The sequence below is a fragment of the Heloderma suspectum genome, chromosome 17, assembly GCF_057233095.1.
Source record: "Heloderma suspectum isolate Gila_16-S chromosome 17, 16-S_ref, whole genome shotgun sequence".
NCBI lineage: Eukaryota > Metazoa > Chordata > Lepidosauria > Squamata > Helodermatidae > Heloderma > Heloderma suspectum.
The window spans coordinates 9,291,834-9,315,759 of record NC_139474.1 but is presented as its reverse complement, the minus strand read 5'-3'; the positions used below and the strand labels follow the sequence as shown (position 1 = coordinate 9,315,759).

The window sequence follows — 23,926 nt, the reverse complement described above, 5'->3', positions numbered from 1 at the left end:
CAGTCGTTTCAAAGGCAGCAGTGCCCCACCGTATGCAGTCTGTGATGTTACTTAACCATATACGTCTAATCTCGACAGTCTGTTTTCAAGGGTCAGTTCAGGGTCTCTGTTTTCAGATATTTTCAGTCACAAATCGGGGTTGCCACCTCGCCTCCCACCAGCTCTGCTCCTGTGCTTTTTGGGGGTGACCGCCACCCGCCATGCAGAAATGTAGCTTTGTGAAGCTTTCTCTCACCATGGTCAGGAAAAACTTCGCCTGTAGAATTTCTGCATGGTAAAAGCTGCTTGCTTTATTTATTTATTTATTTATTTATCGTATTCTTATCCCACCTCAGCCAAAAAAGTCTCCTGGAACAGCATACAATCATTCAGCAAACAAGACAGTCTCTGCCCCACAGGCTTACAATCTAAAAACAAAACAAAAACCACAACACACAAAGAAAAAGGGATAGGGAGGGAAGAAGAAAAAATTAAATAGACTTTTGGCAGGGCTGGTGGAATAGCCCTGATTACCCCCTCATTGCCCAAGGTGGGTGGGTGGGGGAATTCCAACTGGAGCAGGCCCTGACACTCCTTTGCCTGCTCCTCTCCCTCACTCCAAGAAACAGGAGGAGAGCCTGGAGAAAAGATGACAGTAATGGCAAGCCGCATCCACCAAGAACTTTGGCCATACAATTCCCTCCTAGAAGGACATCCACCCCCAAGGGAGGCTGGTGGGATGAGGAGAGTGTCTTACATATGTGTGTAGCATGTTATTCAACCTCCATCAACTCCGAACTTTACCTCCTTTTTCAGTAGCTCCTAGAAACCTAGCCAGGGAGGAGAAGGCACGGGTGGGCAGCGGGGAACAGGTTGACTTTTTGACCGCCAAATCAGCTGCTGGATGGACAGCCAAAACAATCCTGTGGCCTGTTTGTGCATAGATAGATAAAGATGGCACTATTGCAACATTGCAGAGAGGAACTGGAGAGGAAGGCTTTGAGGTTACGAACAGGGTGGAGAGAGAGAGAAAACATTTTCACTGTGTGTCGTCATAAACACTAGAACTCCTCAAGAGACACCACGCATGAAACGGAAGGGCAGTAGATTCAGGACACAGGAAAAAGCAAAGTCCTCCTTTACACAACACACATAACTTGACTTAACGGCATTTGCTGCAGGAGCCACTAGCTGAAATGGTTGTTAGAAAGGACATGGACAAACACAGGGAGCAGGGGTGCCAAACATCAGCTCTGGGGTCCAAATCCAGCCCTGTCTGGGGTCCTCCAGTGGCCCTGCCCCCTACCCCTGCCTCCCCCCTTTCTCCTGACCACCGATTGTTTTTTGTGCAATTTCCCCCCATTCTGAAAAGCCAAAATGCCTCTCCTACGGCGTAGCAACTGGCAGTAAAAGCTTTAAGGTACAATTCGCTATTTTTGGCCCCTCTCCTTTTCCCTTCAGCCCTGCCCACCACTGGAATGTGGCCCATGAGAGCGTCTCTGAAATGGAATTCAGCCCTCGGGCAGAAAGAGTTTCAACACGCCTGGCATGGAGGATCATTCTGCAACAGCTATATAAGCCACAATTGCTCTGGAACCTCCATCTGAAGACGCAGTGTACCCCTAAATACCAGACGGTGGGGACGAACAGCCTCAGCAGCAGGACCTAGCATCCTATGGTGGCTGCCAGGGCCCCAGCAGGGCCTACCCATGCTGACACTTGTTCTGGGCCTGCCACACTGGGCCGCTGGATCTCTGAGCCTCCATTTTAATGACCCACAATGCTCTGGAATGACATTACATTGGGGCATTGTGGGAAAATAAACATTCAACTCCTAGACACCACCGCCACCCAGTAAACCTGAGGAGGCCAGTCAATGTAAGCAGGGCAGTGCCCAGGTCCCCCTCAAGCCCTTGGGACAAATAACAGAGGAGGGTGGCTATTGCCTTCATGAACTGCTTGCGAGCTTCTAGAAGCATCTGGTCAGACACAGCTGGAAGGAAGTGGGGATGCTGAATGGAGTATCAAGTTCCATCCCAAGCTCTGGGAGAGAAATGTGGTACTATGGCTAGAGTGAGGGAGCCTGGGCTCCCTAGGAAGCTAGGCCAGTCTAGTCTCTAATTTGTGGCTCCTGGGCAGGGCAGAGCAGGCAGCCGGGTACCTGCCAAGGGCCACACCCCAGCAGGGGCCCACAGACAAGAGACCCCTGGACTTGCTGCTCCTCTTCCCCACGGCAGCCTGCTTGTTCAGCCGTCTCTTGCTGTGGCCCAGGCAACGGTGGTGGTGGTAAGCAGCAGATGCCACTGCTGACTTGCTGGCCAGCTCTGTGCCTGTCAAGCAAGCAAGTGGGAGCCAGGATGAGGAAGAAGATGAAGCGCAAGAGCAGCTGGTGACGATGGTGGTGAGAAGGGAGACTCCCTCAGGGAGGGGGCCAAGGGCCCTCCGAAACCTGGAGCCTGCACTAATCCTAGGAGCTGGGGAACCTGAGCCCCAATTTCAGGCCCTTGGATGGGAGATGTATGGTAACACAGTCTGCTGAAGCAACAGGGTATTGTTCTCCTCAGTGTTGGGAGGGGAGTGGGTACAGCGGTCAAAACACAGCTGGAACACAGCCTCCATTGACCCAAAATAGGGCTGAATTGGAGATGGGGGCAGGCTTAGCTCCAGAACCTATGCTGAAAGCTGGGGCTCAGTGTGAATGAAGCTACAATCACTGAGCACATGCAGAGTGCATTTCCATCACACTACTGAGTTTTCAGCCCAATCCCACACAGGCTCAGGATTCAAAGCCTCCAGATCAGAGAATGTGTGGCTCCCAGACAGGGAAGGCTTTGAGCCCCGGCACCTCTCTGTTTAAAAATAAAATGCTGAGCCTGCTCTTGCGATGGGCCCAGCTGCCTGTTCTACCAGTCACGGGCGCTCCCGAGATCACACACACACACACCAGCACGGCCTGGGGAATCCATGTAGAGCGGCACGTCTCCGACTGGCAGTGCCAGCGCTGGGCATGGCTGGGCCCATTCAGGCAGCCTGGGAATGAAAGGAGCGACTCAGCAATTCACAGGGCTTGGAAAGAGAAAAGGGGAAAATCGAGCTCCACCGGCTGCCGGCTGGGGAGGGCCGGAAGGATGCTGTGTAGCAGTAGCAACAGCAGCCAGAGCAGAGCAGCAGAAAGAGCTAGGCTCTTTTTAAGGTGGCCGTGTGTCCTCTTTCACAGAGGATAGTCCTTCATTTGAAGGGCTGCCCCGTCCAAGGCTGCCTTTACTCTAAAGAACCCCCCCCCCCGCAGTCTTCCCATTCTGGAGCCTTGCTGTGTTCATCTCAGGCTCCCAGACAGTGACCACATGATTGCTGAGAGGGGAAGCTTTTAATTTTCAAGGTTCCATAGAACACGATGAAACAGCGCCATCCAGTGGCTGTTTCAATTGTGTTACATTCCGACTGTAAAAAATGGTTCATTTGTTCTGGATCTTTTTGGAGTGAAATAACCAGGAAACACCTCTGGATGTGCCCTGGAGGTTGACGACGGCATGAAAAGGACCCACAGACTTCCGCGAGTCAGCAATCTCAATAGCGGGATAAAAGCTCCATGTGAACGAGCCCCAATTCCGGTTTAAAGATAAGAAGTGTTGCCCATCCACAATCCCATGGATTTCTATTTAAATTCTACTAAGTATTTCGGAATTTGCGTCTCTACATACTAATGAGCGTATGCTGCATTTATGCAAAGCTTATGCAAATCACTGCCCTCTTTTGTGGTGGTGCGTCTCCTCTCTTCTGGCAATTCAAAAGTGGCCGCCATACTCCCGTGTCCTCGCCCCCATCTTGCCAAGCTGTACACCACTTTGCATTAGCCACAATAGCTAAAGAAAACAGAGGAAAGCACATTCACCACAATAGCTGAAGAGAAGCTCTAGATCTGTTTTCCCTGATTTGGCGCCAGTGGTGCAGCTGGGGGGGCTGGGGGGGTCAAAGCGCAGGGCCTCACAGCCGGGGGGGGGGGGCGCACACGAATGTCCACCCAGAGAGTGGCAGGTGATGAGAGCAGCAGGGCAGGCGAAGCAAAGTCCCAACTGATTCCAATAGTCCTGGTGGTGCTATGATTTAAGTCGAGTTGAAAATGCAAAATTGCACCTGCTCAAAGATGGTTCCCCCCCCTCCAATACATCAGGGTCGGCAAACGTTCTAACACAGCAGGAATGTAGAAGCAGTTTTAAAGCATGAAATGGCAGTGGGAGGGCGGAGAAATGTGAGTTGTATGCTTTGCAAATGAAGTAATACACATGGCTGTCTATCCTCTGTAAGACCGTTATGTCCAGTGTCTAAAATGACCTAGCTGCACCACTGTCTGTTGCCTTCCAGATGTGTTGGACTACAACTTCCATGCCCCCCAGCAAGCCATCTGGAGGGCAACAGGTTGGGGAAGTCTGCTCCAGATGTAGAAATTGTGCACCAATGAAGACTAGGGGAAGGCTGTTGATTTTGGATCCTGCTTCTGGGCTTCCTGGAAGCATCTGGCTGACCTCACCGGTGGAAACAGGATACTGGGGCTAGATAGACCTTTCGTCTGCTCCACTAAAAGGCTCTTCTTCTATTCTGAAAGCTGCTGGGTTTTACATCTCTGTTGCCACTGGCCTCTCTGGACAAAACAGGCATTTCCCCTCCAGATGCTATTGCTTAGAATGAGGCAGGGTAGAGTAGCTCAATTTCCTCCCACCGATGTCTCCCACCCCACAACTCCACCTCTGGTCTAAATTTAGATTGTAAGCTCCCAGGGGCCAGAGATCTGTCTTTTGCTGATGTGACATGGTCAAGGGCCTGCACGCACTACCAATGATGCTATACAGATGAAGGATAAATCTGGGAATGACGTTCTGAGAGGTGAACAGCAGATACGCATTGCCCCGTGGCTGCATCTTAAGAGGGAGATTTTTTTGGATATGAATATCAATAGGAATTTTCCTTATAAGAACTGCAAGACAGGAAGAACAAGCAGAGATAATGTTGTCACCATCACCATAGCTTAGAAGAGTGCCTTTTCTGCGTCTTCTTCAGCCTGGAAGGGGGTGGAATCTTGAAGCTTTACTACCACCTCCCCAATGCAAATAAATGAAGGAAATGAATGTAAAAACAAACAAACCCCAAATTGCGGGTGGTTGGGGGAAAAACGGCAAAGATCCCTAAATGGAGAGAGGCCATTAAATTAAAAGAGACATGGGTAGGCAAGGAAGAGAAATAAACCCCATTTAGGGGTTTTAAATACGGACGGAGCATTTCTCAACGTCTCGAGGCTGGGGGAGGCCTTCATGCCTTCGGCGGGAGTGTGGTACAGCTCTGTGTGACACAGCCTTAGCATGCTGCAGAGAGAGGAAATCCAAAGTGGCGTAGCCAAGGTTGTTATGTCATGCATCTCTCCTTTCCTAGCATCCAACGGAGTCCCCTGGACGAATCACCCATTCCATTTCCAAATCACAGAGTGAGCTCATCGCCAACCAAGAGGAGTCTGAGATCAAAGTCCTTTCCGTCCTGGGTTCCAATCCAGCTACGGTGCGATTTTCGTTCCCCTGTTGGCTGATCGTCTGCGCAGTCCCATGCACCTATGATGAGATGGGGGAGGGGGGAGGCACTGTTGTTTAAAACTCTTTGAAAATGTGCTTAGGTTGGTTTAAGCTGGTTTCATCTGAAGAAGGCACAGCAGGTACAAAAAAAATCAGCAGTGCATCTGCATACCAAAAGAGGCTCCTTTCAAAATGGAACCAAGTTGCCAATGAGAAAAGCAGCATTGTTGGCTTGAGTCCAGACTCTCTAAAGCAGGAGTGGGCACAAAGCTGATCTCCAGATGTTTTGGACTGATTGCTGGCTGGGAGTTTGAGTCCAACAACATTTGGAGGCCCGCAGATTCCCTTCCCCTGCCTTAAGAGTAATGACACAAAATTTTTTTACTATTTCTATACTATTTTCTATTTTCTATATTATTTTCTGCTGGTCAGGAGGTAACACTTGCATGGAAGGGAAATTACATTTTTCATACAGATGTTGGAATTACCAGCGCATTTGAAGCTTAGCTCCAAGACGAGAACTTGACAGAACACATTTGTGCAGCCAGTAGTGACGCTCGTCCAGAGAACTGTGTAGCTCAATCGTTTCATTCAATAAGGATTCCTCAGCACAACATCAACTCAAGGCTTCACAAATAACCCTGGAGTGATCTGATCGCCATGAAATATTCGTAGCCCACCTCTGCTGAAATGCCACGAACGTCCCTGAATGCTGTTTCCTCTTGGCATCGTGTCACTGGCGGCACTGCAAACTCTCCCATTTGTCTGTCCCGTTTGGCTTCTTGACTTTGTAACATTAGGAAACCTAGGAAGCTGCTCAACACTAAGTTAGATCATCGGGCCATCTAGCTCAGTACAATCGGGCACTGACTGGCAGCAGCTCTCCAGGGTCTCATTCAGACAGAGAGGGCTCTTTCCCAGCCCCACCTGGAGATGCTGGGGATTTGAACCCGGGACCTCCTGCATGCAAAGCAGCTATTCTCCTTGTCCTTCACCTTCAGTGCTCTCTGTGGGCTTGCCCTGAGCTTTCTCTCTTCCTCTCTCTGCTTTATGTGTTATGTTCTTGTATTTTGGGGGGTTTCGTTTTTGTGAACCACCCACAGAGCTTTGGCTATTGGGTGCTATAGAAATGTAAGAAATGAATGAAATGAATGATATCCTGCTGATGACATTCTCCCCTCCGACTCCACTGCCCTCAGCCAACCTGAAGTCCTCCCGGCTAGCAAAGAGAGGTTTTTGTGAATTAGGTGGGCTTTGAAACTCAGAAGAGCTTTTAAGAACAACCTATTATACAAGCCAGTATGACTTTCTGCTGCTTACCCCATCCATGAAGCTCAATATTTTCTACACCAGCCTTCCCCAGCCTGGTACCCACCAGTTAGGTTTGTTTCTTTGTTTGCCATTTGTTATTTACATCCCGCCTTTTCTCCAAGAGCCCAAGGCAGCATAGATCAGAGGTTCTCAACACAGCACCCATAGGCACCTCCAATGGCACCCACACAGCTCTTCACTCCCTACTCCCTTAAAAAAAAAACTTTGAATAATTAACTGAAAAATGTTAGGCCACCAGGTTCTCCTTCCTGTTCCTTGAACCTGCTGTGGATCATCTGTTCAGCGGGCAGAAAGAGAAAGCAAGGCAAAGGGGGAGAGGGGAAAGAAGGAGCAAGGCTAGGGGCTAGGTGTGGGGAGAAACAGCGAGGTAAAGAGGTGGAGGGGAGAGAAAGAGCACAGGCTAGGAGCTAGGAAGGGAGAGAAAGAAGAGGGCTAGAAACAGGGAAGGGAGATAGACTGCAAAGCTGGGAGTGGAGAGAGAACAAAGGGATAAAGTCTGTGTGGATGGAAGAAGATTGGGTGGGCTGGGAAGAAACTCTTTCCATTTCCCCCTCCCTCCCAGCCTCGCTATTTCATTCTCTGCCCGCACCTCTTGACTAGCTAGGCCCCCACGGCAGCCATTATGTGTCTAGCCACATCCTCCATGGAAACCATTTTGTGGTGGTGCCCATGGCAGTTTCTCAAATTCCCAAAATGTGCCCATGGGTCCAAAAAGGTTGGACCCCTGGTCTGGATAATCCCCCTCCTCTCCATTTTATCCTTACAACTACCCTGTGAGGTAGGTTAGACCAAGAGCCAATGACTGGCCCAAAGTCACCCAGTTAGCTTCACGGCCGAGTGGGGATGAGAACTTGGATCTCCCAAGTCCAACGCTCTAACCACTACACCTCTCTCTCTCTCTCTCTCTCACTGGACTATATCACCCAGTGTCCCCAGCCAGCATGGCTGCTGCTGATCAACAGGGATGATGGGAGATGTAGCCCATCTGGAAGGCTGCTTTACACTGACTGGAAGCAACTCTCCAGGGTCACAGACAGGAATCTTTCTCCCAGCCCTATGTGGAGATACCGGGGAGTAAATCTGAGACCTTCTGCACTACTAAGAGGCAGCTCTTTTTAAAAATGTGAAATTCAGAACACTTCAATTAAAAAAGAAAGGAAGAGGCAGGTCACTAATTTCACACCATCACCAGACTGATAACAGCAAAATCACTGATCAGTGAGGAAGTCAATAATGGTGAAAACATTCTCTGAACGACAGCATTCTCCACCGCTACGCATCTTCACCCACAGCCTGCATTTTAGGGCACACTCTTGATCTATACAAGTTGTCAGCGAGGTGCTCCCCAGCTCGCATGGACAATGTGCTACGGAACATGTCCCAGAATCCTTTGCAACGCTCTGGCCTTCCACAGCAGGTATGAAGGGGCTTTGTCAGAGGATGAGCTGTGGGAAGTATTCCCTGAAGAGAGAAAGTGTGAAAGCTACAGCAGAAGGGAGGACATATGACGTTAGGGCAGGGGGTAGGGGAGCCCCACCTGCAGGTGGCCTTGCTGAGAACCAACCCACGGGCCATACAATGTTCGGAGTCACGCCGCCGGCAGACGCATTTGCACGTTTGTAGGTTGAGCTGCTTTTTCCTGTTCCGACAGGGTGCACAGGAACGGCTGGTGGGAGATTAGAATAGCAAATGAAGCAAAATTCCTTCCCCTTTCTCCATTCCTACAGGTGTTTGGCAAATTTGTGGGGATGACCCACATTTGCCGTCCTTTTCATAGTTTTCTTTTTGCGTTCCCATCTCTTTAACAGTGTGTGCGTGTGTGTGTGTGTGGGGAGAATGACCTGTGGCCCCGGCCTAAATTCGCACAGCCCTCAGCCAACGCTAGGGGTGGCCACTGATGAGCTACCCCAAAAGAGGGCAAAAGAGGAGTGTGATTTGCATAAATTTTGCATACGCTAATTTTTCTGTATGGACGCAAATGTAGAAATAATTATTGTAATTTAAATAAAAATACAGTACATGTCATCATTGTGGAGAAGACTTTGACCAGGTGACCTGTGTCCCTGCAAGTTCAGTGTGATGCCCAGCTGCTAACTGGGGATGGATAAGAGTTCTTATCATTCTTTATCTTTAAACCAGAATTGGACAGGAAAGCCCTCCAAACAGAGGATGCCTTCAAACAGAGGACAGTCCTCTGGCAACCCTGCAAGTAGAGGACTGTCCTCTGTTAAAGAGGAGACATGGCCACCCTACAGAATGCTGGGGGCCCACTCTTGCTTTCCTATCTCCCCCTCTGGGAATCACATCTCTTCTACACTGTGGAAAGCTCCTGTTGGCCCCATGGTGATGGTGGGAGTGGGGGAATGACATAGAAGTACTAATCACAGTCAAAACCCACACAGAGGGCATCTCTACACAGGGCTTTTATCGTGCGCTTGTGATTGGTCATTCACGGAAGTTTGCGGGTCCTTTACACGACATCGTCAACTTCCAGGACCTCTCCTGTGCTTTATAACCTTTATCCCGTTTTGTTTTGTTTTTTTAAGATCAGGGCAAGTCAGGCATTTTTTTCTAGAAGTGCAATGAAGCGCTGCAACAGTTGCTTGCACTTCTGCTATTCCACTACGTCACAGCACCATCTAGTGGCTGTATAATGAAACATATAGAACTTGCAGAGAAAGGAAATCCCCGAAAAAAGCATGTGTAAGCTTGTGTAAAGGACCCAATCTTAATCCTGCAAAGAATCTGGAATCAGGAGCCCTAGTAAAGGTGCGGGATAAAACCCTGGTGTAGAGAAGCCCATAGAGTCAGGATATCTATGACATGGCCTTTGGTTGGAACAATAAAACTCCTTAATTGAATGCCATGTGATCCGATAAGAGGGCAAAGCTTGTAAGCTGGGGTGGACCCCAGAACCCCCCCCACCTCTATTTTAGAAACAACCTCACAGTGTTGTTGTAATAATGATGTATAATAATTATGTGAAACGTGTTGAACACTCTGATAAGGTGATCTAAATGCCAACCATTATCATGGGTTGGACTCGATGGTCTTATAGGGCGCTTCGAACCCTACTATTCTATGATTCTATGACTAGGTTGGCCATTGGCTTTAAGCACTCCTGAGCAAACTTGTTGATGTGGTGGTGTTGGGGGGAGTGATGGATGGAGAATTCTCTTACCTAATTGCACTGGATCTCAAAAATGTCATCTTTGGTCTGAAAAGTACAAGGGAGAATAACAGCATTAGTATCTTGTGGTTGTTTGGAGATTCAGCTATACACACCAGCTTTAAATTGGTTCAACAGCTGTGCCCTCTTCCCAGGGAACCCTGGGAAAAATAGTCCTGTGGAGGGATCTCTGATCGAGAATTTGCAGCCAAACTACAACTCCCGGAATTCTTTGGGGGAAAGCTAGGAGAGTTAAACTGGTGCGAAACCAGAATATATTTGTAGTATGCAGACACATTGTGGTGAGCCCTATAATTTGAACAGACCAACAGTCTGTCTCCATTAAGAGGGTGGCTTTTACTGGGCTCAGATTTCTTAGAACCATCTAGCTAGGTGACCAAAGATGCCCTCTTTCAGAACATCTTCTCTGTAAACAATTCTGAAACCCCAAATGCTGCTCAAGTGGGTAAAATGTAACTAACTAAGGGTGCAATCCTATGAATGTTTAGACTGAAAAAAGGCCTACAACTCCCAGCATGCCTCAGCCAGCCATGCATAGGACTGTGTCTTAAGTCAGATTGATTTTATGTCATTATTTGCAAGCATGTGTATGTGAGACTTTGTGCCTTCGTTTTCCTTTTCCATCCTTTCCCCCACTTTCCCAAATAAACTTCTTTTTATAACTCAGCATTTGGCTGCACGCATTGTTTTAAAAGGGTATTTCTCTGGAATTTCTTGCTAATAAAACCTTACCCACGTGCTAAGACTGCACAGGTGTTAAGACACACACCCTGTGTTTTGCAGACATTCCTTAAAGTTTTGTGAAGTTTTGCATCATCTGGACTTTGGGAAAGTAAAGCCAAAGCTCTTTACTGTTCAATATTTCTAGAGCTGGACTTCAGGGAAGGGTCTTTGGCAGTACAACACAGAAACTCCCCAAGTTGCTGGACAGCCTATAGCAGGGCTGGGCAGAAAGTAGATCTCCAGATGCTTTGGAAATCTCCCCGCATTCCCTGGCCACTGGCCATGCTTCCAGGGACTTCTGGAAATTGAAGTCCAAAACATCTGGAGAACTACCTTCTGCCCACACCTGGCCTAGAGTGTACAGACTAGGATCAACCTGTGGGGGGAGCCTAGTGTGTGTGCATGTGTGTGTGAGTATCTATATATATCTATGATAGATTAGAGACAGACAGACAGGCCGATACAAACACACCCACATATCATATCATATCATATATATGACAGGGTGCCACCAGGTTGATCCTAGGAAGTACATCTAGGATACGGGTGGGCAGAAGGTAGAGCTCCAGATGTTTTGGACTTTAACTTCCAGAAGCCCCTGTCAGCATGGCCAATGGTCAAGAATGCTGGGAACTGAAGTCCAAAACAGCTGGAAATCTACTTTCTGCCCTCCGCTGCTCTGTATCATAGGCCTGCCTCCAGGCTGAGACATATTTGCAGCAGCACTCCCAAGACAACTTACAACAATAAGATAGGCCGATAAAGTCATAAAACAACACAAATGTCATAAAACCAACAATCTAAAAAAGCACACCCAAAACACACAATCAGGGAAAGGCCAGGGAAAGTCTTCACCATTCTCCAGATCCATAGTTTATTGTGAAGGTATTCATAAGAATGTAAGAACATAAGAAGAGCCCTGCTGGATCAGACCAAGGGTCCATCTAGTCCAGCGTTCTGTTCACACAGTGGCCGACCAGCTGCCCACGAGAAACCCACAAGCAAGACACGAGTGCAACAGCACCCTCCCGCCCCTGTTCCCCAGCAACTGGTGTGCATAGCCATACTGCCTCTGATACTGGAGGCAGCATATAGCCACTGTGACTAGTGGCGTGAGCTCACTGAATTGAAAAGAAAAGAAATACATGCTGGGGGCCAGCCCTGCCATCCGTCTCTCCGCCAAAGGTCTTCCCCCTCCTGAAATTCTCACCTGCATGCACACTGAGCGTGCTCCACAAAAGTCAGTTGCTGTAGATGGGTCTGTGAAAACCGGATGAGCATCACCTAAAGAATGGAGGAGGGGGGCGGGTGAGAGGAAGAGCACAGCTGTCCTGCTGGGGAAGAATGTAAGAACGTCAGAACAGCCCCGCTGGATCAGGCCGAGGTCCACCCAGTCCAGCGTTCTGCTCCCACAGTAGCCGACCAGCTGCCCCAGTGGGAAACCCACAAGCAGGACAGGAGTGCAACAGCACCCTCCCGCCCATGTTCCCCAGCAACTGGTGTACACAGGCAAACTGCCTCTTACTGGAGATGGCATATAGCCATCAAGACTAGTAGCCATTGATAGCCTTCTCTATGATCAAGAGTCCATCTAGTCCAGCTATCTCCAACTTCTGAGTCCCCAGAGGTTGGGCTACAACTCCTGTCGTCTCCATCCATCCATCAGTGCTGGCCAGGGATGATGGGAATTGTAGTTCCACAGCAAATGGGGGGGCAAGGATGGGGAAGGTTGATCTGGGTCCTTATCAAACAGTGGCAAACCTGGGAAGCCCACAAGGCCCACAGCCCTTCCTTCCCCTGTTGCCTGCCACCAGTGTCTGTTGTTCACAGGTATACTGTACCTGAACAAGGAGGTTCCATTCCTAGCTACCATAACTTGGCCTTCCCCAGCTTGGCGCCCACCAGACGTGTTGGGGAAAGCTCCCCTGCTGAAATGGTGTTTCTGTTTCTTGCCCCCTTTCAATTACCTCCATGAGGAGTTTATGAGTCTGGGCAGGCACACAGGCCAGCATGTCGTCAGAACAGCAGCCGGCGCAACGCTTCAGAAGCACACACGAGGGCACTGCAATGTGGCTGGCCAGGTGCGAGTGCTCAGCGGCCACAGACACCATCGTTTCCCTGGGCTGGCAGCTGCTGCGGTTGTACACATCTAAGAACGGGATCACTGCAAGGGAGAAGGCACCAGCATCATCAGCTGGTTGGTGGGGACACAGGAAGCTGCCTTAGGATGAGTCAGACCTGAGGTCCATCTAGCCCGGTATTGTCGATACTGATTGAACCTGGGACCTTCTGAATGCAAAGCGGGGGCTCTACCACTGAGCTACAGCCCTTTCCTGGGCCCCAGTACCAGAACCTGGGCCCCAATTCTTTTGCAAGGGCACATGCCCTCAGCAGGCCCCTCACCCAATGGCCCCCACTCCTCCATGCTGCCCATGTCACTTGCCTTTGGGCCCGGTCTGCACAACCTCACCTAGAGGGAAGGAGCAAACTAGGGGGCAAGCTGCAGAGAACCATGGGCCACTGTGAGGCTGCACCCACTGCCTCCCAGATAAACATCAGGGCAAGGGGGAGATCAACCTAGCCCTACACGTAGGTCAGAGAAGGGACAGTTGCAGGAAGCTTGTTTTGCCCTTCTCTACCAGAAAGTACACTTACAAGAGCTTTGAAATGAAGAACTGGTACCTGAGTTTTGCTTCTTTTTTTCCCCTCCTCCCTCCGAATCCCTTTTCCTTTTGTGTCATGTCTTTTAGATTGTATGCCTAAGGGCCAGGACAGTCTCATTTTTAACCTTTATCAACTGCTCTGGGATTCCCCCCCCCCTTTTAACTAAAGAGCAGGGTAAAAATACTGTAAATAAATAAAAGGCATGAATTGGTGATGTAGTGGTTAGAGTGATGGACTAGGACTGGAGACAGCTGGGTTCAAATCCCCACTCAGCCATGAGGCTCCCCTTCAGCCAAGTCACTGTCACCATCTCTCAGCTTGACCTACCCCATAGGGCTGTTATGAGGTTAAAAGGGGGAGAAGAAGGACGTGGTGGAAGTGGAGGCAAATAATGTAATTAATGAAAATAATTAAGGCATGGAACTTTGGTCTAGTGCAGGGGTGGGCAACACAGCTGTTTTTGCAGGCCCCCTGTCCCTGCTAATTTTGCGGCAGTAGCATCAACCAAAAAAGTGGTGTTTTTGCAGAGAAACAAGCCGTGTGGGGAGTCCTGGGTAAAATCGAGTATAAGTCCTACTTAGGCTTAAGTCCCATTCCTTTCAGTGGGTCTACTCTAAATAGGGCTTACATTGGATTTTACCCCTTCTTTGCAAGCAGAATTGTGCTCCCGCAACATTCCCCGTGCGCCTTGTTTCCTTGCAAAATCAGCACTTTTTTGCTGTTGCCGCTGTGGGGAAACAATTCAGCAGTGATTTTTGGTGGCGGCTGGGTGCACCCCCCACCCCAACTGCTATATGTTGCCCACCCCCAGTCTAGTGGTTACATCAGAATGGACATGAGGACTAGGGAGCTGGACTTAATAAATAATCAGTAATGTGGAGTATTTGCATAAACACATTCAAAGCACTTCACATACACTTCCCCCTACAACAGCTCCATAAGGTAGGCCTTTGTTATATCATCCTCCTACGGCAGATTGGAGAGCTGAAGCAGAGAGAACCAGGGCCTGCCTGAGGTACGAGCGAGCGTGTGACTGAAGTGAAAATCTAAAGCTCTTTATGCCGCTTTGCCACTAAGCTACACCAGCTCTTTCCTTTGGCTTTCTCCTCTGGAGACGGGAATTCCAGACATAACTTGCGATTACTTGGATTAACAAAGGGAGGTTTGAAATACAATAACACAGAGGCCAAAACAGAGGGGTGTGGGAGACCCTGTTTCTGGATGGCTGGGTAGACCCGTTCCTTCTGCAGTTCTGCTTAAACTTTGTTGCGTTGTGGGATCATGCATCTGGACTTCCACGCCATACGCTCAGCTAAAGACTGCTGCCCAGGTAGCCTGGCTGTTTTTGGAAGCTATCTTTTTGACTGATGATGCCATACTGGGGTGAAACCGTTGCTCCTTCCTCCAGATTGACTCTTTCCTCATCCTCATTCGAAGGCGTTTCTCCGAGGAGCAGATCCCCTGCCACAAAGTGCTGCTCCAATCCAGAAGTGGCAACATCACCACCACGACTCTGACACAATCATTTTTTCTTCACAGACAAGGAACAGACGTGACAACGATCACATCAAAAACCAACGGCTGTGTGGATTGGGGAGGCTGTGTGGATTGGGGAACACCAGGGGTGTTCAACCTCTTTCAGCTCGTGGGCTGAATTCCATTTCGGAGAAACTCTTGGGGGCCGCATTCCAGTGGCGGGCAGTTTAATCTATGGATCGTGTTTTTAGCATCTGTATCTGAAATATCTTAGGCTATGTTTTATTCAGCAAAAAAATCTTGTCTTGTGTTTACTGGGCTCTACAACCTCTTTTTAATAAGGGTTTGTCTAATTTGCCTAATTACTGGAGATACAATACACCTAATTCTTCTTTCAACCACATGTTTTGACAGTGCCCAACAGTCGCCTCCTTTTGGCAGGAGGTCATAATACGGATAAACTTTGCACTGGGACACTACTTAATATTTAATGATGTACATGTTCTCCTAAACTATTTTCCGGTTTCCTGGAAGTTAACATATGGTCAGATTTTTCGAGCCCTTTTGACAGGCAAAAGACTGATATTACAACATTGGATGGATAGATGCTCTCCTCCTGTAATGCAATGGATTGAGGACCTAACAACGCTATCAGCATTTGAACAGGTGGTATATATAGGCACCACTCGTGAATGGACAAATATGCAGACATTTGCTCTGCTTTTGTTGAAGCTTATGCATAATCTCCTGTCTTTTGTAGAAAGTTATACTTAATGTAATATTGATATTTTTATGGATGTAATTTTTTGCTTTTTTTCTTCCTTTCCCCCCCTTTCCCCACAATTTTTGTTTTCTTAAAACCTATTCTTTAAAAAAAAATCCAGTGGTGGGCGGGGCCAATGCCAAAGGGGGTGGGGTGGGGCCAGAAGAGGAGGGGCCAACCCCCCCAAGCATATTATAGCTTAAAGCTCTTACTGCCAGCCACTCAGTCTTAGAAGAGCATTTCAGTATTTTAGAAAGGGGAAAAAACTGCACCAAAATCAGTTCAGCACCAAACGGTTGGTGGCTGGGGGAAAGGGGGTGGGGCCAGGGGAAGAGGCGTGGCCACCTGTGGAACCCCAGAAGTCTGGACTGGGACTCCAGCAAGGCTGGATTTGAACCTGCAGTTCCCTACCCTGAGCTGCAGCATCCCTCCCCTAAAGGCCAGCTTTCATCACATGGGTCCTTAAAGCCCTTGGTCTATCTTGCTCACTCTGACTGGGCTCTCTGGGGTCTCAAGCCTGCTTTTTAACTGGAGATGCCATGGAGTGAACCTGGGGCATTCTGTGTGCAAAGCATCTGCTTTGCCACTAAGCTCTTAAACAGCCTTCCCCAACCCAGTACCCCTCAGATGTAGAATCAGAGAATCAGAGAATAGCGGGGTTGGAAGGGGCCTACAAGGCCATCGAGTCCAGCCCCCTGATCAATGCAGGAATCCAGGTCAGAGCATCCCTGACAGGTGGCTGTCCAGCCTCGTCTTGAAGGCCTCCAGTGTGGCGCACTGCCTCCCTAGGGAATGGGTTCCATTGTCATATTGCTCTAACAGTCAGGAAGTTTTTCCTGATGTTCAGCCGGAATCTGGCTTCCTGTCACTTGAGCCCATGATTCCGTGTTCTGCACTCTGGGAGGATCGAGAAGAGATCCTGGCCTTCCTCTCTGTGACAACCTTTCAAGTACTTGAAGAGTGCTATCATATCTCCCCTCAGTCTTCTCTTCTCATGGCTAAACATGCCCAGTTCCCTCAGTCTCTCTTCACAGGGCTTTGTTTCCAGTCCCCTGATCATCTTTGTTGCCCTCCTCTGAACCCTCTCCAGCTTGTCTGCATCCTTCTTAAAATGTGGTGCCCAGAACTGGACACAGTACTCCAGATGAGGCCTAACCAGTGCTGAGTAGAGGGGAACTAGTACTTCCCAGGATTTGGAAGCTATGCTTCTATTAATGCAGCCCAAAAGAGCATTTGCCTTTTTTGCAGCGACATCACCTTGTTGGCTCATATTCAGCTTGTGATTTTGTGAACCACCCAGAGAGCTTCGGCTATTGGGCGGTATAGAAATGAAATAAATAAATAAATAATAAAAATAAAATTGTGATGTACAACAATTCCGAGATCCTTCTCGCTTGTAGTGTTGTTGAGCCACGTATCCCCCATCTTGTAACTCTGCATTTGGTCTCTTTTTCCTAGGCATTTAACTTGGCATTTATCCCTGTTAAATGTCATTCTGTTGTTTTCTGCCCAGCGCTGCAGTCTATCCAGGTCACTTTGAATTTGGTTTCTGTCTTCCAAAGTATTAGCTATCCCGCCCAATTTTGTGTCATCTGCAAATCTGATCAGCATTCTCTGCACCTCCTCCTCCAAGTTATTAATAAAAATGTTGAAGAGCACTGGGCCCAGGACTGAGCCCTGCGGTAACCCACTCGTTACCTCTCCCCAGTTTGAGAAGATCCCATTGATAAGCACTCTTTGAGTCCGATTCTGTAGCCAACTGTGGATCCACTGGATCGTTGTTTCAGATGTGTTGGACTACAAGTCTCAGCATGCTGGCTGGGGCATGCTGGGACTTGTAGTCCAACATATCTGCAGGGCACCAGGTTGAGGAAGGCTGCTATAGGATCTTCCCTTAGCGAGAAAGGATGCGGGACTTATTGCTAGACAAGGATGGCAGTTGGGTAAAATATCTTCCCTCTGCCCATTTTTCAACCAAGTCGCCCCTAAGCTTCCCATGTCCTCCTTTGACCCTCACCTGCCTCTGATCACACAAAGTCATTCCTCACCATCTATGTTTCTTTCCCCCCACTCTCAAACCTCTGGTGCCTAGATCAGGGCTCTGGTTTATATGCATTTTTGCTCAGGCTGCTCTGTAAAATACCAGGCCCACTGATACTGCTGTATGGTTTTTATTAGGTATTTCTCACAAGGCAGTATTACATGACAATCTTCCCTTCCTATTTTATCCCCACAACAACCCTGCAAAGTAGGTGAGGCTGAGAGATAGTGACTAACCCAAGGTCGGGAGTTAGTCTAACCTAGTCAGTCCTAGTCTGACACATGCACACTCTGCGCAAGTCACAAATTGGGGTGGGGGAGATTTGGGGATGATTATTCCAACTGGTCCCCTTCCCCCCCACCTCCAGCAGCGGCCCCCAACCACTGTCTTCCTCCCCCATCCCATCCCACCCCACCCCACCCCTTACCTTCCCCAGATACGTTTGTCTTGTCACGTGGCAGAATCACGAGCTGTGAATAAGTCAGAAATAGAATCAGATCAGAAAGAAAGAAAGAAAGAAAGAAAGAAAGAAAGAAAGAAAGAAAGGGAGGGGACCGGTCTCCAAACACACACTTTGAAGGGTCCATTCCAAACTTCTCCATTCCTAGTTCTCTGGTGGGCAAACATGGGGTGCCTGTACTGCTTTAAGTTTAGTCTGGCCTGCTTGTTTTTCCTGCACACCTCTCAGAGTCAGCATACTTGGGCCCACGGTGGTGGTCCACACACCAATAGGGTCCCGCTGATGAGAACCCCTCGGGCTTGCTCCTCCTTTTCAGCATTGCAACATGCTTATTCACCTGTCTGTCGCTCTGCCCCAGACACCAGGGGTGGTGAGGAGGAGGAGCAGGAGATGCCCCACAGCCTGTTTGCTCCCTGGCTCTGTGCCTCTCAAGCAAGCAAGCGGGAGCCATGATGAGGAAGAGGAGGAGGAGCAAGGGAGCTGGTGAACATGGTGGTGAGAAGGTGGACCCACTGAGGGAGCGGGACACTGGGGGTGCCTGGCCCAAGGGCCGTCTGAAATCTGGAGCCAGCATTGACACCTGTGCTCTGTTTTCAGCGTCACTTTGTTTTGTGTTTTTATTGTATTGTATTTGCGGCATATTTTTGTTCTTGCGCTTCTGATGGTACCTTGGGATGAAGGGCAGGTTAAAAAAATACTTTTGAAAAACAATAAACAACGAACTAGGGAATGCCCTCCTAAGGGAGACTCCACAGGCCTCCATCTCTTCTACTGAGAATAAAAACAAAATCCGTAGCTTTTCCCCACGTTTTGAGATGGGCCCATTTGACGGTAACCGTGCTGCGCCTTTGAACGGGATGTACTTCTTTGCCACGTTGATTTATTCTCTTTTGATTTCTCAGTTTATTGCATTTTAGGGCAAGAACTTGCAGTCTTGGAAGAACATAAGAAGAGCTGTGCTGGATCAGACCGTAGGCCCATCTAGTCCAGCATTCTGTTTAGGGCGGCCACTGACGAATCGCCAAAACAGAGGGCAGTGCTTTGCATAAGCTTTGCACAAGCTTTGCACATGGGAATTTATAGGTACAGATGCAAATTTAGAAATATTGATTAGAATTTAAATAGAAATACAGTACATCTGTAGTAGGGAACACTATCAGCAGGTGACCTGTGTTCCTGCCTGTTCATTATGGTGACCAGGGGCTAACGCTTGATGGGCAACCATTTTTTAGGGTTCTTTATCTTTAAACCAGACTTGGGTCTGTTCTTACAGTGGCCAGTCAGATGCCCCAATGAGAAGCCTACAAGCAGGACATGAGTGCAACATGTTCCCGCCCATGTTCCCCAGCCACTGGTGTATGTAGGCATACAGCATCTGATCCTGGAGGTAATATATTGCCATCCTGACTAGATACATATATATTGCATATATATACAGGTAATATATTGCCATCCCGACAGTTACCACAGATTAAGCTGCCCCCGTGACTGACCACAAGGTAGTTTACTTCTGAGTAAATGTGCTTGTTAATGCTTGATTGTGGATGTTTAAGTTGATGGCCAAACACCTTTGATGTGTAAGGGTTTAAGTATCTTAATTAATTAGTACAATAATAAAAAATACATGAAGCATATGGATTTCTGAGTGTGGCCATTTTAATTATGGTGACATCCACAGTCACCAGAAAGGCACTAATGTGAACTGCGGTAGCATGGTCAGAGTGGCTTTAAAATAAATAAATTTCATTTCCTTTAAAACATCAGCATTTTATACCAAGGTTAACTGTGGCCTGCCTACAGATTTCCCAATCTGATGTCTTCCAGATGGGCTTCTGCTCCCATCATGCTGGCAGGGGATGATGGGAGTGGTAGTCTAACACATTTAGAGGGCACCAGATTTGGGGAAAGCTGGCCTAAATTATGCAAATCAAGCCTGATTGCATAATTTCTCTTATTTCACATAACTTATTCTACACTTGGTATTTAAGCATAATTAATACTGCTTCTGCTAGTAATGAGAGGCAAGGAGCTTGGATAAAGGACTTTGGAGTGCCACCTCCGTCAGCGCTAGGAATTTTGTTCACCAACTCCTCTGGTTTTTAAGCTTCACCAGGCATTGGCTACCTTAAGGGCTAGAAACTTGCTCTCCTTCAAAATGAAAGTTGGGATTCTCAAGATGACCTTCAAACAGAACTTCACACCCGTAAGAGCTAGAAGCTTTACTCTGTTTAAGAATGAAAGCAGAGATTCTTAGGAGGCTGGATTTGTCACATTCTCTGTGTTTATCATGCTCCTCCTAGAATTATGAGATACACATACGGCCCTAGTAGCAACGTCCCGCTGAATTGGAGAGACTGAAAATCTTGTGGAGCCAAGAGTCCAAGTGAGCTGAAGATAAGCCCCCAAATCCCCAACCTTTTGAACAAGCATTCCTCCTACAAATTGCTCAGATGACAACATAAGAGGAGCCCTGCTGGTGCAGACCAGTGGTCCTTTGCTCTGTATTTCACTGCACACCATGAGCCATGCGCTGTTCAGACAAATACAAACCAAATCCGAGTTACTACAGATCAGAGATTCCAACACAAAATGCTCAGCGTGGCCTGTAGAGCTGCACAAAGTCCTGGCCAAAAGGCAGCCAACCAACAGTGCCATTTTACAGGTGAGGAACACCTAAGCTAACGAGATGTGCAATTAGCACAAGGCCAGCCATGGCAGAGATGTTTTTTTTTTTTTTAAAGCTTTCAGTTTCACTTGCTCTCATGTTACAATTGGGAGCCAGCAAATCCTTACTGATCTACTGCAAATCTAGATCTACCAGTAGACCCTGATCTACCTTCTGCCCACCCTGGATCTAAGCCAGTGGCCATTGCTATATCTCGCAGCAGCGAATTCAGGACACAGAGACCACGCAGTGTGGAAAGAAGTGCTGTCTTTCTAGCTGGCACTGAAAGATCCCACATGGGGGCAGAAGAAATCCAGGATAAGGACAGTGGGGAAGGGAATTGCCACTCGATCGACCTCCACCGAGAGCGATTACGTTGGAGGCGATGTCAGCTATGTCCTGGATGATGTTGGATCCGTGGCTGCCTGCATACATCACCACTTTACCCATGTGCAAGGACAGAAAATACAGATCCACGGTTGCACGGGGGCCCCTGCTGGGATGGAAGAGGGAGTGAGGCGAGAGAACCAGTCAGGAAGCAGCATTCACTTGTGGGAAACCACGTGGCCACAATCTACAGTCCTTGAATGACAAACATGTACGTTGCCAAAACCCTCAGATGGCTCAAGCTGCCAATGTTCCTGAGCTGTGTGACCCAGGACATGCCGATGTCTGTAGTGTGGGGATAGCTATTAGTGGCTTACCTTACAGGGCTGTTGTAAAGTTCATTCCACATGTAATGCACTGAGCATTTGAAAATGTTTCATAAACACTGTCTTTATGTCACACTACCCCACCTCACCCCCTTCGAAGGTTCAAAGAGCATAACTGCTTATTTTATAACAGTGAAATCCTTAGCTACTATGCAGACATCACTGGAGGGAAATCCAGAAGAACAGGGAGAGAAGAAGAAGACTGCTAGAGTGGAGGGGGATTTTTAAGGATAACAGAAGAATGGGTGTAGAAAACTGGATTAAAACAGGGACCCGGAGGGTTGAGAACCAGTATTTTTTGACCACTGCAACCAGGAATATGGAAGGGTGGTAAATTTATGCTGCGGTTCAGTTTCAGAATTTGGTTTCAGAACCAGGGCTGAATCTTGAAAGGCCTGCGAATTGCCTCTGGGCACATGCAGAGCACAACTAGTTCACTTCAACAGTAGATGACCACTTTATTAGCTGTGCATTCAAAAGTGCAAAAGGATTCTCCTGTTTTGCCCATAAGCTCCCACCCGAAGTGGGACACGCGCACACAAATAAAACCACACTTTGCCATTTATTCCTCATCCTCAAACCATTATTACAAGTGAACATGGACAGCGCGGTAAAGCGCATCCAGAGGCCATGAAGCCGCTAGCAGGTGACCTTGAGCCCACTGTCTCTTTCACAACAGAAACTTTATACATGCAGGCATGTAATGAGTTGGAGGGGGTGGTTACTCTAGGGGTCCCCAAAGCCCAGTGAACGGCGAGGGGCACCTGGCAACTCTTCAGGTGTGGAGGGGCGAGCACTAAACTTGAACTGCAGGAAGTTGGATGACTGATTATCTACCTATCTAAAATTATTTCTAGGCCAGCCAGGACTGATATTATTATTATTATTATTATTATTATTATTATTATTATTATTATTAGAGGCGAGTAGGAGAAATGCCATGCAATAAACTCAGCAGCTGAACCACGGCCAGCTGCAATATAGCTTCCATGGTCCCATCCTAAAAGGTGTCACCTGCACCCAACATTTGGGGCCCCAGACTCCCCCTACTCCAGGAAGGATGAACCACATCCCTGCTTGACATCCCATCAGTGCCCCTAGCCTCCCCCCCTGCCCCCACAAGAATCCCTCTCTTTGCTCCACCCCATCAGATGCTAGTCCAAAAAACCACCCAGCCCTCTGCACTTTATTTATGAAATGCATTCCCTGCTTTACGTGATGAAATCATCCCAAAGCACAAAACCATTAAAACACAGTAAAAATATCAACACACATCATACATATATGTCTTTGTCAACGGCAGCCCCCCAAGTGACAGCCAGAGTGGTGTAGTAGTTACAGTGTTGGACCGGGACTCCGGAGATCCAGGTTTCTTGTCCCCACTTGGCCACGAAGTTCACAGGGCGGCTTTGGGCAACTGACTCTCAGCCTCACCTACCTCACAGGGTTGTTGTGAGGATAAAATGGAGAGGAGGGGGAGGATCATATATGCCAGGAGGCGGGCAGAAAGCAGATCTTCGGATTTTTTGGACTACAGCTCTCAGCACCCCTGACGTTTGGGCATGCTGGCGGGGGCTTCTGGGAGCTGAAGTCCAAAACTTCTTCTGCCCGCTCCTGACGTACCCCACCTCGGGGTCCTTGGAGGAAAAGCCTGGATAGAAGTGTAACAAATAATAAGCGTGCCCACCGGGGCCAGCTTCCCTGTGCCTCCAGGGAGGTGCTTCCCCTGCTGCCGGCTCTCTCTCCCCCCAGCTCTGCCCAGTGCCAGACCCTGCTCAGCGCCGGCTCCCGGCCGGCCCGCACAATTTGCCCACCCACCTACCGTCGCGGCGCAGCACTGGAGCTGCAAGGTTGTCGCCAGGAGGAGCGGAAGGGCACGGCAGGGGGCGTTCATGGTGGTGCCAAGGTGGCTTCCGCCGGACAAGAGGCTTTGGGGGCCGCCCGCCGCCCCGAGCGGGCTCGTCCGGACCGGAGGGAGGGCGCGCTTCGCCGCGCGAGCTCTTCAGACTCCGCGCGCGACGAAGGCGGGGGGGTTCCAGCCCAAGGAAGGGCAAGTCAGGCCAGCCGCCGTCGGGGCGACGGTGGCGGCTCAGAGATCGGGCACTGCCCGTCGGCCACAAGGGCACATCGCGGCTCTCAGAGCCCGGTGCCCGCAGCTGCCCCGCTCTGCCTTCTTAGGTCCATGCTGCTCCCGCCCGGGCAGAACAGGGGGAGGCTACAGGTGCATCGTCGCGGCCGCCCAGGAGCCCGGGCAGAGCAGGAGGAGCCGGGCGCCGAGCAGGCGTGCGGCAGACAGTAGCTGCTGGCAGACGGCGCGCGAGGAGGGCTCCAGCGGGCTCATGTGACCGCGCAATCCCACCCT

At 49.0% G+C, this 23,926-nt stretch overlaps 1 protein-coding gene across 1 annotated transcript; it reads right to left on the bottom strand.

The window, feature by feature from the left end:
- Positions 1 to 267: 267 nt before the first annotated feature.
- On the bottom strand, positions 268 to 23,926 carry VEGFB (vascular endothelial growth factor B). The gene is made up of 7 exons (XM_084824628.1): positions 23,387 to 23,926; positions 18,154 to 18,196; positions 12,750 to 12,946; positions 11,993 to 12,066; positions 10,051 to 10,086; positions 8,407 to 8,535; positions 268 to 5,576 (listed from the first exon to the last, which is right to left on the bottom strand). Exons 1-7 carry the CDS (start codon positions 23,456 to 23,458, stop codon positions 5,522 to 5,524), a joined length of 606 nt encoding a protein of 201 aa, XP_084680754.1. The 5' UTR covers positions 23,459 to 23,926; the 3' UTR covers positions 268 to 5,521.